General features: G+C 41.0%; 1 protein-coding gene across 9 annotated transcripts in view; it reads left to right on the top strand.

Annotated features, from left to right (window-relative positions):
• GANC (glucosidase alpha, neutral C) overlaps positions 1 to 13,971 on the top strand; it is an 82,724-nt gene that overhangs the window by 54,636 nt on the left and 14,117 nt on the right. For 7 of the 9 annotated variants that reach the window (XR_002646562.3, XR_002646563.3, XM_022587365.3 and 4 more), the window contains exons 18-22: positions 1,598 to 1,662; positions 3,132 to 3,208; positions 6,481 to 6,555; positions 9,775 to 9,888; positions 11,362 to 11,474. Coding sequence is in view for 5 of the 9 variants with exons in the window: in XM_022587365.3 (XP_022443073.1) it covers positions 1,598 to 1,662; positions 3,132 to 3,208; positions 6,481 to 6,555; positions 9,775 to 9,888; positions 11,362 to 11,474 (444 nt within the window). In the remaining 4 variants the exon portion in view is untranslated. The remainder of the gene's footprint in view (positions 1 to 1,597; positions 1,663 to 3,131; positions 3,209 to 6,480; positions 6,556 to 9,774; positions 9,889 to 11,361; positions 11,475 to 13,971) is intronic. The other 2 variants (XR_002646565.3, XR_002646564.3) reach the window with 1 other exon arrangement.

The raw sequence follows: 13,971 nt of genomic DNA, 5'->3' as shown, positions 1-13,971 counted from the left end.
TCTCCTTTTCTCAGGTGTTATATAAGCCTCAATTGCCGATCTTGTCCTTAGGCATCATATTTTTATGGAACCCCCTCATATGTACATAATTAAATTTGATTTTCTCCTGTTAAATACTCTCATGTCAATTTAATTCTTAGACCAGCCAGAAGAACCTAGACGGGTAGAGGAAAGTTGTTTTTTCGTCCCAGCACCCACAAGCATCCTCTCATGAAGAACAACTTATTCTGCCAGGCTTAGCTCTATCTTACCCTTAGGGCTTTTCCTAGTGTATGAGTTATATTCTGATTCTATTTTGAAGACAGGATGTGAATACCAACTTTCTGGGTTAGAGAACAGTACACACGGAGACAAACATAGTAAATACATCAAGACCTCTAGATTAGCAGTTCCTCAGTCTGGCTCAGATCAGAATCATCCGAGGAGCTTTTGAGAAATACAGATTCCAAGGCCATACCACCAAACCTACTAGGAATCCCTTGGTTAAGTTCCAGGGATATATATTTGTTAGAAGTTTCCCTGGTGATTTTAGACATCAACCAGGTTTAGAGACCGCTGCTTTGTTATATTTAGTAGAAAAGGAATAGATTATTACAAAGGCTAGTGAATAAACTAAAAATAAGTTTCTCTTGTTAAAAAATATCTTTTCCTCATGAAATTGAAAATAATATTAGAACCATTAGGTTAATATCCAGATACATAGATATTGAAAGTTTTATGATTTTTATAAGCCCATGTGCCTCCTAGTTAGTTGTGTACAATAACAATAAAACAAAACTCAAAACCCACACAAGTTTCTGAAACCTCCAAAAATGTTGCCAGCTTGAGAACAAGAAAAAACAATTATTTTTATTTAAATAGGCAATGATTAACGATTCATGAAAAGCAGTGACAGAATGAAAAAATGGCACAGATTTTACAACACTATAAAATTCGGTTTTACAAACATTTAAGTTGTTTTACACCAAACGTGTTAGGCATTTGGACTTGGACAAAGCTCCGATTCTGTCAGAGTAGTATTTAGTGCTCAACAATAAGAAGGGGAAATTTCAGGTACCAGAATTCTCAAGCTTTCATTGAACCATTTAAGCTAATACATAGCTCTTTCACATAAGAAAAATATATAGTAATCATAACAAGTGCTCATAAAATCTTTTTTTATAAATGTATTTATTTAATTTATTATTTTTGTCTGTGTTGGGTCTTCGTTGTTGCATGTGGGCTTTCGCTAGTTGCAGCGAGTGGGAGCTACTCTTCATTGCAGTGCGCGGGCTTCTCATTACGGTGGCTTCTCTTGTTGCGAAGCGTGGGCTCTAGGCGCGCAGGCTTCGGTAGTTGTGGCACACGGGCTTAGTTGCTCCATGGCATGTGGGATCTTCCCGGACCAGGGCTCGAACCTGTGTCCCTTGCATTGGCAGGCAGATTCTTAACCACTGCACCACCAGGGAAGCCCTCATAAAATCATGAATCATACAAAAAGAGTCTTGGCTTTTTCCAATTTCCTTTGAATAGTTATAAAACTGAAAATCTAAGTGACTGAATTATAATAAAAATCTAATGATATTGAAGTAAGAAATTTCTTTTTTCCTTTCCCCAGGCCTCTGTGGGTAGAGTTCCCTGATGAATTAGAGACTTTCAGTGTGGAAGATGAATACATGCTGGGTGAGCATTTCTTGATTAATTATAGTTATGATAAATACTTTAATTATGTTTTCCTTATTGTATTTTCTAGTGTAAGAATGCTTAAAAATCCCTAATCTCAAGAAAGCCAAAAACAAAAATAAAAGAAATTCCATCACCAAGATCTTTAGTGTATTAGTGGGATCACAGCTCTATTCTCTTGTCATGCAGCGCTTCGCATAACATGTTAACTTCACATAAACCCATTTTATTTGTGGATGTAAGTTGGGATTCTTGTCTGGGTCCACTCCTAAGCCTTATGATACCACCACAGGGAAGGGAAGTAGAAAAAAGTAAACCAGATAGTAAAGGCTCAGAAGAGCTTATTTCGTATGCAAGATAGGGTTGTTTGTTTGTTTTGGGTTTGGTTTTTTTGTTTGTTTTGTTTTTTGGGTTTTTTTGGTTTTGGTTTTTTGGGGTTTTTTTGTTTGTTTGTTTTGGTTGGCCTCTTCTTTAACAAGGGTTAACCAGATTTGGAACATGGAAGTTTATCATTTGTGGAATGGGGTCAAGAAGCCAGGCTCAACACAGAATTGCCCAAAAGGTGAATTCCATTTCTAAAGAGCAGAAACCCCAAAATGTAAACAACCTATCTCTTTTGGTCTCCACTCATTCTTAGGTCTCAAATTTCAAAGCTACTTCCCCTGGAGAAAATTTCCCTGACCAAAATTGCTTCCTAATACCTAATTCCACCTGCATTAGTCAAAGTCAGTCCCTCTTGTTATGTAAATTTCATTCCATTTTGTACTTTCATCTTTTTGGTATTTGTCTTAACTCTAATTAATTTGTAATTACTTGTTTAATATCTGTCTTTACTGACTGTAAACTTCATGAGGGTGGGGACCATGTCTGTCTTATTTGTCACTCTGTCCCCAGAGCCTTAGCACAGTGCCTGGGACTCAGGAGGAACTCAATGAATATTTGTTGAATTAAAGAGCAAATTCATAAATGGATGAATTTTACATATGGTGGTGCCAAGATCAAAATGAAATTAATAATCCAGATTGCCTTTAAGAGAATTACAGGCTTCCAGTGATACCTGCCCAAGGAAGAGGACCTGAGTATCTATGTGGACCACACTTCTGGGTCACAGTTGTAGACTCACCACATTCAAAGTCATGTATAGCAAACAATGAAGCACTTAGAGAAGTGCAATGGTGCTTTCAGATGACAGTTATGCACAAAATAAGGCTGTGCCAGACTTGTCAGGGTCCCTGCCTGTAATCCTACTATACCATAGGAGGATTAATGACAGGTAATAATACAGTTACCTCTGAGCACCTGTCCTCTTTCTAACTAACAGTGCATCTCCCTGATGAATCATTGGTTCAACTCACCAAGATCTCTACCTTCAAGAAGTTCAGTTGAGTGGTCTTTGAAACCACAAAGAGAAGGGATGTTTTCAGACCTCTTATCATGATATTCAACTTTATTTCTTCTCCACTTTTCAGGAAGCGCTTTATTGGTTCACCCAGTCACAGAACCAAAAGCTACTGTGGTTGATGTGTTTCTGCCAGGATCAAGTGAGGTAAAAGTAAATGACAAACATCCGCATACCTTACATGCCTCACGTCTCTTCCCTTCAAACTTGGTGGCTTAAAATGACAAAAATTTGTGCTCTCACAGTTCTGGAGGCTTGAAGTCTGAAATCATGGTGTCACCAGGTCTGGTTCCTTCTGGAGGCTCTGAGGGAGAATCTGTTCCATACCGCTCTCCTAGCTTCTGGTGGCTGCCTGCACTCCTTGGCATTCCTTGGCTTCTAGCTGCATCACTTCAGTCCATGCCTCCATCTTCACAGTGTGTGTCTGTGTCTCCCCTACCACTGTCTCTTATAAGACACTTGTGATGTTATTTAGTGACCATCTGAATAATTCCAGATTACCTCCTTATCTCAAGATCCTTAATTTAGTCAAATCTCTTACCATAGAAAGTAATATTCACTCCGTCCAGGGATTAGGAAGCAAATATATCTTTTTGAAGAGCCACCATTCAGCCCACTACACTTGTCATTACTGATATGACAATAACCAGGCTTTTCTACAGAGTGCTCATGAATGATGTTCTTTCTGCTTGGTTTCTCTAGTAATTTGTAGTTCTGAAGGTGGGGCTCTTTACAAAGGTTCCCCTGCCAAGCAGAAACCTGAGAAAAAAGTTAAATATAACAACAGCTAAATAAATTGTCCTGCCAAGCATTTCTGCTGAGAGTTTCTCAAGTCGATTCTGACAAAGCGTAAGTTCCCATTGAGAAGAACGAGCTCCCTTTCTGACTTAACCACAAATTTCTATAATGACCTATTAATATTTCAATCACATTGTTGTGACTATGTAACCTATTCCTTCAACACTATTTCCCAGACTGTTCTGTGATTGTTTCTGTTGCTACATCTTCCCAAAGCCTGGGTAGGAAAGCCAAGCCGTTTCTTGCCAGAACTTTACCTTGCTGGTTAGCTAGTAGTGCATCACACTGTGCAGGGAGCTATCTAAAGGCCTTGCTGTCACCTTCCCCGTGTTTCTGTGTGGCCCATTCCCTCTCCTGCAAATCTGTTTATCGGGGAGGGCTTCTCTGACACCCTGTTTAAGATTATAAACCGGGGCTTCCCTGGTGGCGCGGTGGTTAAAAATCCACCTGCCAATGCAGGGGACACGGGTTCGAGCCCTGGTCCGGGAAGATCCCACATGCCGCAGAGCAACTAAGCCCATGTGCCACAACTACTGAGCCTGCACTCTAGAGCCCGCGAGCCACAACTACTGAGCCCGCGTGCCACAACTACTGAAGGCCACGCTCCTAGAGCCTGTGCTCCGCAACAAGAGAAGCCATGCAATGAGAAGCCCGCACACTGCTACAAAGAGTAGCCCCCGCTCTCCGCAACTAGAGAAAGCCCGCATGCAGCAGCAAAAACCCAATGCAGCGAAAAATAAATAAATAAAATAAAATTTTAAAAAAGATTATAAACTACTCCCACTGCCCCGGTTCTGTCCAGCCCTCCTTCGTCCTTTATATTTCTCCACAGAACATGCCATTTTAAACATCCTGTGTATTTACTTTTATGTTTTGTTTATTATTTATCTCTCCCATTAGAATGTTAGCGTTTTGAGGGCAGTGATTTTTATCTGTTATGGTCTCTGCTGTATCCCCAGCATCTAGATGGGCACGTGGCCCATAGTAGGCCTTCTGTAAGTACTTGCTGGGTGAGGAGCTTGGTGACTAAGCTCTGGGTCTGATCTACATTATGTTTTGTACCAGTTGTATGCTTCCTAGGCTGGAGATCTTTGAATATGGCACCAGAGCACACACTCTATACCTCTCGTTTCAGTTAGTTAGAAATGGTCGACAGGAAATCCCCAAATATTGTTTGAATCCTTTTTTTTTTTTTACCTTTCACTCCCACCAGCTTTTTATCTAAAGCTAGTAGAATTCACCAAAGAAAGACATTACGAGAAAAGAAAGCTAAGACAAAATCCCTTGTAAACACAGACGCAGAAATCCTTGACAAAACATTAGCAAATTGAATCCAGCCAAAGATAATACTTCATGACAAGGTGGGGCTGATCCAGTTGAATTAAGAGTTCACTGTAGCTAGCAACTGTCAGGTCACAGCCCTCTCACATTCACAGCCAGACAATGACAGATTCAACAGCCCAGCTTTATAAAGGCTCTGGTAATTCCAGGAGGTGAACTTGCGAAATAGACTCTGTGGCTGCCAGAAATTACATTGAACTAGAAGAGAGAAAAAGGTTTTGTTTTCTTGCTGCTTCTGATGGTATCTTAAGGATTTATCCCACCAAATTACTTTGCAGGACTTTTTTGGCACTTTAGCAAGTAAACCCCCTTGACAGGCCTCTCAGGTAAGAGTTTGAACCTCATCCCTGAATTGAACTCTGTTAAGAAACAATGACACTATAGTAGTAATCCAAGTTTCCATTTGTTTTTCTCTAAGATCTGTTTCCCCGTCTGACACTTTTTTTTCTGCCTCATTTGTAATCTGTTTGCTTGCAATGTGCTTTTTCTGCTTTGTTGTGGTTTTCTCTCTTCCATTGTCTTTTTCACTACTAGATCATTAAGTTTTTTTGTTTTTTAAAAAATTTTTATTTATTTATTTTTGGCTGCATTGGGTCTTTGTTGCTGCACACAGGCTTTCTCTAGTTGTGGCGAGCGGGGGCTACTCTTCGTTGCGGTGCGCAGGCTTCTCATTGCAGTAGCTTCTCTTGTGGAGCACGGGCTCTAGGCATGTGGGCTTTAGAAGTTGTGGCACGTGGGCTCAGTAGTTGTGGCTCACGGGCTCTAGAGCGCAGGCTCAGTAGTTGTGGCACATGGGCTTAGTTGCTCTGCAGCATGTGGGATCTTCCTGGACCAGGGCTCAAGCCCATGTCCCCTGCATTGGCAGGCGGATTCTTAACCACTGTGCCACAAGGGAGGTGCTGATCATTAAGTTTTTATAAGCCAACTGGACTGTAAAATCCATGAGGGCAGGTTCTGTGTCTCTCTGTTCACTTGTGTGTACCCAGCGATGCTGGGCGCATGGTAGATTGATCTATAAATAACTTTTGGATGGATGAATGGAAAAATGAATGGCCTTTTAGTCAGCTTAATCTGTCACAGTACTAGGTTTTTCCTTTGGGATCTTTTTAAAAGCATATGTTCTTCCTAACTTCTACTCAAGGTGTTTTTATTTTTTTAATTGTATTTATTTTAGCTTTCTGGTTATTTGAAATCCAGATAAATGGATGTTTCACTAAATAATGAAATTGTGAACAGAGTTGCTTATATACTCTTTTTCATTAGGGTCTGTTTCTTTTCAGGTCTGGTATGACTCTAAGACATTTGCTCATTGGGAAGGAGCATGTACTGTAAAGATCCCAGTAGCCTTGGACACGGTAAGTTATTTTCAGACTGTTATTTTTACCTATTGTGCTGTATTTGTCTACTCGGGCTGCCATGACAGGATACCATAGACTGGGTGGCTTCAACAACAGAAATTTCTTTTCTCACAGTTCTAGAGGCTGGAAGTCCCAAATCAAGGTTCCAACCAATTCGGTTCCTGGTGAGGGCTCTCTTCCTGGCATGTAGACAGACACCTTGCTGTGTCCTCACATGGCAGAGGGAGAGAGTGAGCTCTCTTGTCTCTTATAACACTAATCATTTGGATCAGGGCTCCACTCCTATGACCTGATTTAGTCTTAATTACCTCTGTAAAGGCCCTGTCTCCAAGTACAGTCACTTTGGGGGTTGGGGCTTCAACGTGAATTTTGTGGGGACACATTTAGTCCATAACATGTGCCTACATAGAAAGAACCAAGGACATCAGTGTTCTGCACGATAGTGGTTGCCTAGAGCTGAAGGCAGGGAGAGGGTTTTGGGAGCAATGGGGAGTGACCACTAATGGGTATAGTGTTTCTTTTTGGGGTGATTTTAAATTGATTATGGTAATGGTTGCATGACTTTGAATATACTAAAAAACATTTAATTGTACACTATAAATGGGTGAATTGTATGACATGAATTATATCAATAAGGCTGTTAAATGTGAGAAAAAAAAGAATATAAAAAACATACTCTGGGGCTTCCCTGCTGGTGCAGTGGTTGAGAGTCCACCTGCCAATGCAGGGGACACGGGTTCATGCCCCAGTCCGGGAAGATCCCACATGCCGCGGAGCGGCTGGGCCCGTGAGCCATGGCCACTGAGCCTGCGCGTCCAGAGCCTGTGCTCCACAACGGGAGAGGCCACAACAGTGAGAGGCCCGCGTACCGCAAAAACAAAAACAACAAAAAAAATACTCTGATTTACATTTGTATGTCTAAGAAAAATAATAACACTGACAACAGAGAGTATACATGATGGTCTCCACATACACCATACAGAATATTCTTCTACAACACCAACTCAGAAAACATGAGTTTTTAGTTGGACCTCTAGGCCCAAGGGGAGGCTATGAGTTATGGTTTTAGACTCAGAGTGGCCCATCTAGGCTGCATTTCTGAAGGGAAGTTTGCTCCTGCAGCTGAATCACAATGACTACCACAGGCCCTAAGTAGTGTAAAGATTTATAAAGAGATATTGATATTATTTTTTAAAATTCTCAGCAGCAATATGAACTCCATTATATAGAAAATGATTTCAGATGCCAACCTTCAGGTCTAGAAGAGACCTCACCATTCATCTACTTGAATCCCTCATGCTTACAGGTGAAGAAAGTGAGGTTCAGAGAAGTTAAATTCCTTGTCCAGGGTTGCAGCTTAATTGTGGCAGAACTGAGACAAGACCCCGGGTCAACTGAACACCTACTCCAGAGCCCATTCATACTAACTTACTGCCGCATTCTTTGAAGGAAAAAAAAAGAATAAGAAGAGATTGGTTGATGAGGGTGGGGAGGTAAATGTACTTTACTTCTTGCTGCTGACTTCATGTCAAGCAGAGGGTGGACATCTTGACTACTTCCATCCTGATTCCCAACTTCATGTATACAGCAGTCCCCCTTATCTGCGGTTTCACTTTCTACAGTTTCATTTACCTTCAATCAACCATGGCCCAAAAATATTAACTGTGGGACTTCCCTGGTGGCGCAGTGGTTAAGAATCCACCTGCCAATGCAGGGGACCATGGATTCAATCCCTAGTCCAGGAAGATCCCACATGCCACAGAGCAACTAAGACCGTGTGCCACAACTACTGAGCCTGCGCGCCTAGAGCCCATGCTCCACAGCAAGAGAAGCCACCACAATGAGAAGCCCACGTGCCGCAACTAGAGAAAACCCACGTGCAGCAATGAAAACCCAGTGCAGCCAAAAATAAATAAAATTTTTTAAAAAGAAAAAACCCAAAAACATTAACTGTGGTCCAAAAACATAAAATGGAAAATTCCAGAAATATACAATTCATACGCTTTAAATTGCACGCTGAGCTGAGTAGCATGACAAAATCTCGCGCCATCCTGCTCCCTCCTGCCCAGGACATGAATCATCCCTCTGTCCAGCAGATCCACACTGTGTGTGCTACCCGCCCATTAGTGTAGGGGAAATACCTTTATATAGGGTTCAGTACTCTCCTCGGTTTCAGGCATCCACTGGGGGTCTTGGAATGAATCCCCCGTGGGGAAGGGGGGACTACTGTATTCTTGCTCTTCTTCCCGCTTGTACATTACTCAGAGCAAAGTACAGGCCTTCACGTGATTCAGGGAGCTTCCTTACAGAGGATTGCACTGGGAGGCAGGAAACCTACTGGGCTGTCCTGGCTGGGAATGCCATTCCAGAAGACCCATAGATAGGGGCCATGCCTACTCTGTTGTCAGAGTCACTTCAAGTGCCCTTGGTGGCTTCTATAGCAAAAGTTTCACAGTTTTACCCTCAGAATTGAGTCAGTCATCCTGGTGATCAGGGAAGCAGGAGCAAGAAGGGTATAGGCTGAAGTAAGGACAACAGTCATCTTTCCCAAACCAAGAAACTACCATCTTTTTTTTTTCCGGCTTAGTCAGGTCTTAGTTGCAGCACATGGGATCTGTCGTTGCTGCGTGTGGGCTCTTCATTGCTGCCCGTGGGCTTCTCTCTAGTTGTGGCGCATGGGCTCAGTAGTTGCGGCTTACAGGCTTTAGTTGCCCCGCAGCATGTGGGATCTTAGTTCTCCGACCAGGGATCAAACCTGCATCCCCTGCATTGGAAGGCAGATTCTTAACCACTGGACCACCAGGGAAGTCCCTACCATCTTTTATAAAGACATACATATGTACATCTGGGCCTGCTCATACAGACAGACAAATTCCCTCTTTAGCAGGGTCCTAGAAATAAACTTGTTTGTTATATTGACAGGAAAATTAAAAATACAAAACAGGAAAGGCTACTTATAGTCAGAACAGATAATAAATTGATGAAGGGTGAGAAGTTTCCCTAATAATTTAAAAATGAACCATTTTTAGTGTTTGAACTCTTTTCCTTTTAATGCCAGGGCCCCCATATTTGCCATCTCTGTGTTCACAAATTTATTTTGCCTTTGAGTCTATACTTGTAACAAATGTGAGTCTTGTACAATGAAATATTTTAAAAGTCTACTTTGAAATTGCCTTATATGAATCCTCCTTCTCTGAGAGTGTTGCTCTGTTATAGATACCAGTGTTTCAACGAGGTGGAAGTGTGGTACCAATAAAGACAACTATAGGAAGATCCACGGGCTGCATGACTGATTCCCCATATGGACTCTGGGTGGCCCTAAGCACTAAGGTATTTGAAAAATGTTACTTTTACACATCTTGTTTGTTACTACTCTATCTCTTTATAGTTGTAGCCTTTGAGTATGTGACACTATGTAAAAGTGGTGAACCCCATCTACGGGATAGGTGCTTCTGAAGTTTATGTAGAAATCAAAGTTTTGAATCATTTCTTGTCTGACTTTCCTGGAATTATCCTTAAGGGTACTCTTAGAACTAGAAATAATAGAAATTTCCTCTAGGGCACTGTGACCCTTGGTGCTCTGCAGCTTGACATTGATTACCACTGGACTGAAAGCTCATTGAGCCATAGGCAGCCTGCCATACGGATTAGCCCTGAATCTCAGTCTCCTGTAAAAGGGTCCTGTGTCTATGCAACATTCCAGGGACACAGTCTCATGCAATGACTTCTATGCTCATCAGATGGCTCAAACAATTACAATCTCCTTGGGTAAAACCTGGAAAGATCCAGAGTTGATCTGTCCTTTTGAGGAGATCTTTTGAGCCAAAGGAGGCCTATAACAGATTCCTCTTCTAGCCATCTGCCAAAATACAGTGCCAAACACAAATCCTTACTCTTAAGCAAAAAAAATATATATATATATGTTTTTGTTTTTGTTTTTTTCCTGTACGCGGGCCTCTCACTGTGGTGGCCTCTCCCATTGCGGAGCACAGGCTCCAGACGCGCAGGCTCAGCAGCCATGGCTCACGGGCCTAGCCGCTCCACGGCATGTGGGATCCTCCCGGACCGGGGCACGAACCCGTGTCCCCTGCATCGGCAGGCGGACTCTCAACCACTGCGCCACCAGGGAAGCCCCTTAAGCAAATATTATAAAATAATTAAGCTTTCTTTTTCTTACATCTTTCTTTTCAATCCGTTTCATTTAAGCATGTTTTCTTGGGTCAAACTATGGACCTCGGGCTCATGTGAGGCCATGGAATAATTACAAGAAACTCGAGGTCCATAGCACATGAAACATTGTCAATAACAGTGAACTGCCATATGGAGTGCTGTGATATTATCTGACATGCAAAAGTGGTCCTCCTACTAAAAGACAGTAGGAACTAGATACCGTTCTCTAAATGGAGGGTCTTCTAAAGATAGTTGATCTCATATGTTGTATACCAATTTTTTCTTTTAATTTCATTTCCATTCTGTGAACTTTTCTTGACCTGTTGTCACCTTCTAGGATAGTATTTTGGGGGAAGCCACCTATGCCGCTGACCATACTTCATAGTTTAAATCTCTTTCAACAAGGCCTAACTCCTTGTCCTCCTCTTGTGTGACTTGTTTATTCATGTTATTTCACAAATGTGTAGTAAGTGTATATATTGTATGACTGCTTTGTACAGCTTGAATATTAAGCAGTTGTTCAACATAATTTTTCATAGATTTAAAAATCTATTATTTCGTTTAGGGAGGCGACAGTCTTTTCCTAGAAAGCTATTATATAAGCACATTCTCTATCCGTGATTCACTCTCCAGGGTTCTGCTGTGGGTGAATTCTATCTCGATGATGGTCATTCATTCCAATACCTCCACCAGAAGCAATTCTTGCACAGGAAGTTTTCATTCACCTCAGGTGTTTTGATCAACAGGTAATGACAGCTAAAAGAGCTGTGTGCTTTCTTAAATTATGCTATCCTCAAATGCAGAGCTGCTATTTTAAGAAATTAATGATGAAGGCCACTTGTGGAGTATTCTTCATTTTTCCCCCCCAGGTTCATTAAGGTATAATTTTTTTAACTCTTTATTTTTTTTTTTTTTTATTTTTTATTTTTTAACTCTTTATTTTATATTGGAGAATAGCTGATTAACAATGCTGGGATAGTTTCAGGTGCACAGCAAAGCAACTCAGCCATACATACACATGTATCCATTCTCCCCCAAACTCCCGTCCCATCTAGGCTGCCACATAACATTGAGCAGAGTTCCCTGTGCTATACAGTATGTCCTTGTTGCTTATCCATTTTAAATATGGCAGTGTGTACATGTCGATCTCAAACTGCCTAACTATCCCTCCCCCCCGGTAACCGTAAGTTCATTCTCTAAGTCTGTGAGTCTTATTCTGTTTTGTAAATAAGTTCATTTGTATAATTTCTTTTTAGATTCTGCATATAAGGGATATCATATGATATTTCTCCTTCTGTGACTCACTGCACTCAGTATGATAATCTCTAGGTCATTAAGGTATAATTTAGAAATAAAATTTCAATAAAATATACTAGTATAAAAATACAATTGTAATATATTTAAAGTATACAATGTGATGATTTGATATATGTACACATTGTGAAAGTATTCCCATCATCAAGTTAATTAACACATCCATCACCTCACATGTTTAACCCTTTTTTTCCCCTTTTGATGAGAACATTTAAGTTCTACTCTCTTGGCAAATTTCAGTTATGCAATACAGTATTATCAACTATATTTACCGTGTTATACATTAGATTCTCAAACCTTATTCATCTTATAGCTGAAAGTTTGTACTCTTTTACCAGCCTCTCTCTACTTCCCCCAACCCCCAGCCCCTAGCAACCCCCATTCTACTCTCTTTTCTATGAGTTCAACTTTCCTTTTTTGAAATTTTTTTTACATTCCATATATAAATGACACCATGCAGTATTTATTGAATTTTTCAGTTCACTTCTTGTATTCTTCAGGTCTATATTTTGTTTGGTACGTTTTAATATTTTCTGTCTTCGTTGAAATTCTCACTTTGTTCATGCATTGCTCTCTGACCTTGGTGAGCATCGTTATGACCACTAGTTTGAACTTTCTATCAGGTAAATAACTTATCTCCATTTTGTTGAGGTCGGTTTCTGTAGATTAATCGTGTTCTTTTGTTTGGAACTTATTCTCCTGTTTCATGTTCCTTGACTCTTTGTGTTGGTTTCTCACATTAGATAAGACAGCCACCTCTTCCAGTCTTGACAGACTGGTCTCATGTAGGAGATGAACCTCGTCGATCAGCTGGGCCTGAGCTCCTTGTTGTTTCTCACACCTTTGTGATTATCCAAGCTGCCATCTTTGTTCTTAGTGACTCACGGTTGTTGAGGATGTGCTGAGACCCATCCGTGTCCCAAAGGGGCAGATTTTAGTCAGCACCTAGTTGCAGGCTGATTAGAACACTCAGGCAGTAGCTGGGAAAGTATGCAGTCAAATCCCTTCCAGGGAGAACCTGTGCGATGGATGTTTTTGCCTGCTCCCTCTGCACTGAGCCCTGGGGGGATAGCCACACTGCCTATTAACAACTACCTCTTTATTTGCTATCATTAAGCCTCTTGGCTATCAGAGCTAGGTGATTTTAGGGCCATCCCTCAGGTGGGAGCCTTGAAAGGAGGGACACTAGAACTGTGGTCCAAACCCTTCTCTCTTCCTGGAGAAGCCAGGAGTTGGGGATTCCTTCCCAATTTTATGGGACTATGCCAGGGGTGGGGGTTATATGGAGAGTGTGTCTCAGCCTTTCCTACTTTTTTTTTTTTTTTTTTCATAGATGGCCTTTCTTATGTTGAGGTAGCTTCCCTCTATGCCAACTTTCTGGAGAGTTTTTATTAAAAATGTGTGTTGAATTTTGTCAAAAGCTTTTTCTCCATCTACTGAGATGATCATATGGTTTTTATTCTTCAGTTTGTGAATATGGTGTATCACATCGATTGATTTGCATATATTGAAGAATCCTTGCATCCCTGGAATAAATCCCACTTCATCATGGTGTATGATCCTTTTAATGTGTTGTTGGATTCTGTTTGCTAGTATTTTCTTGAGGATTTTTGCATCTATATTCATCAGTGATATTCGTCTGTAATTTTATTTTTTTGTAGTATCTCTGTCTGGTTTTGGTATCAGGGTGACGGTGGCCTCGTAGAATGAGTTTGGGAGTATTCCTTCCTCTGCAGTTTTTTGGAAGAGTTTGAGAAGGATGGGTGTTAGCTCTTCTCTAAATGTTTGGTAGAATTCACCTGTGAAGCCATCTGGTCCTGGACTTTTGTTTGTTGGAAGAGTTTTAATCACAGTTTCAATTTCATTACTTGTGATTGGTCTGTTCATATTTTCTATTTCTTTCCGGTTCAGTCTTGGTAGGTTATACCT

The sequence above is a fragment of the Delphinapterus leucas genome, chromosome 2 (assembly GCF_059928025.1).
Source record: "Delphinapterus leucas isolate spDelLeu-1000000601 "Yukka" chromosome 2, BTC_Dleu_Yukka2, whole genome shotgun sequence".
NCBI lineage: Eukaryota > Metazoa > Chordata > Mammalia > Artiodactyla > Monodontidae > Delphinapterus > Delphinapterus leucas.
Note: the sequence above shows the minus strand (reverse complement) of the source record. Positions and strands in the feature narration are given on the sequence as shown.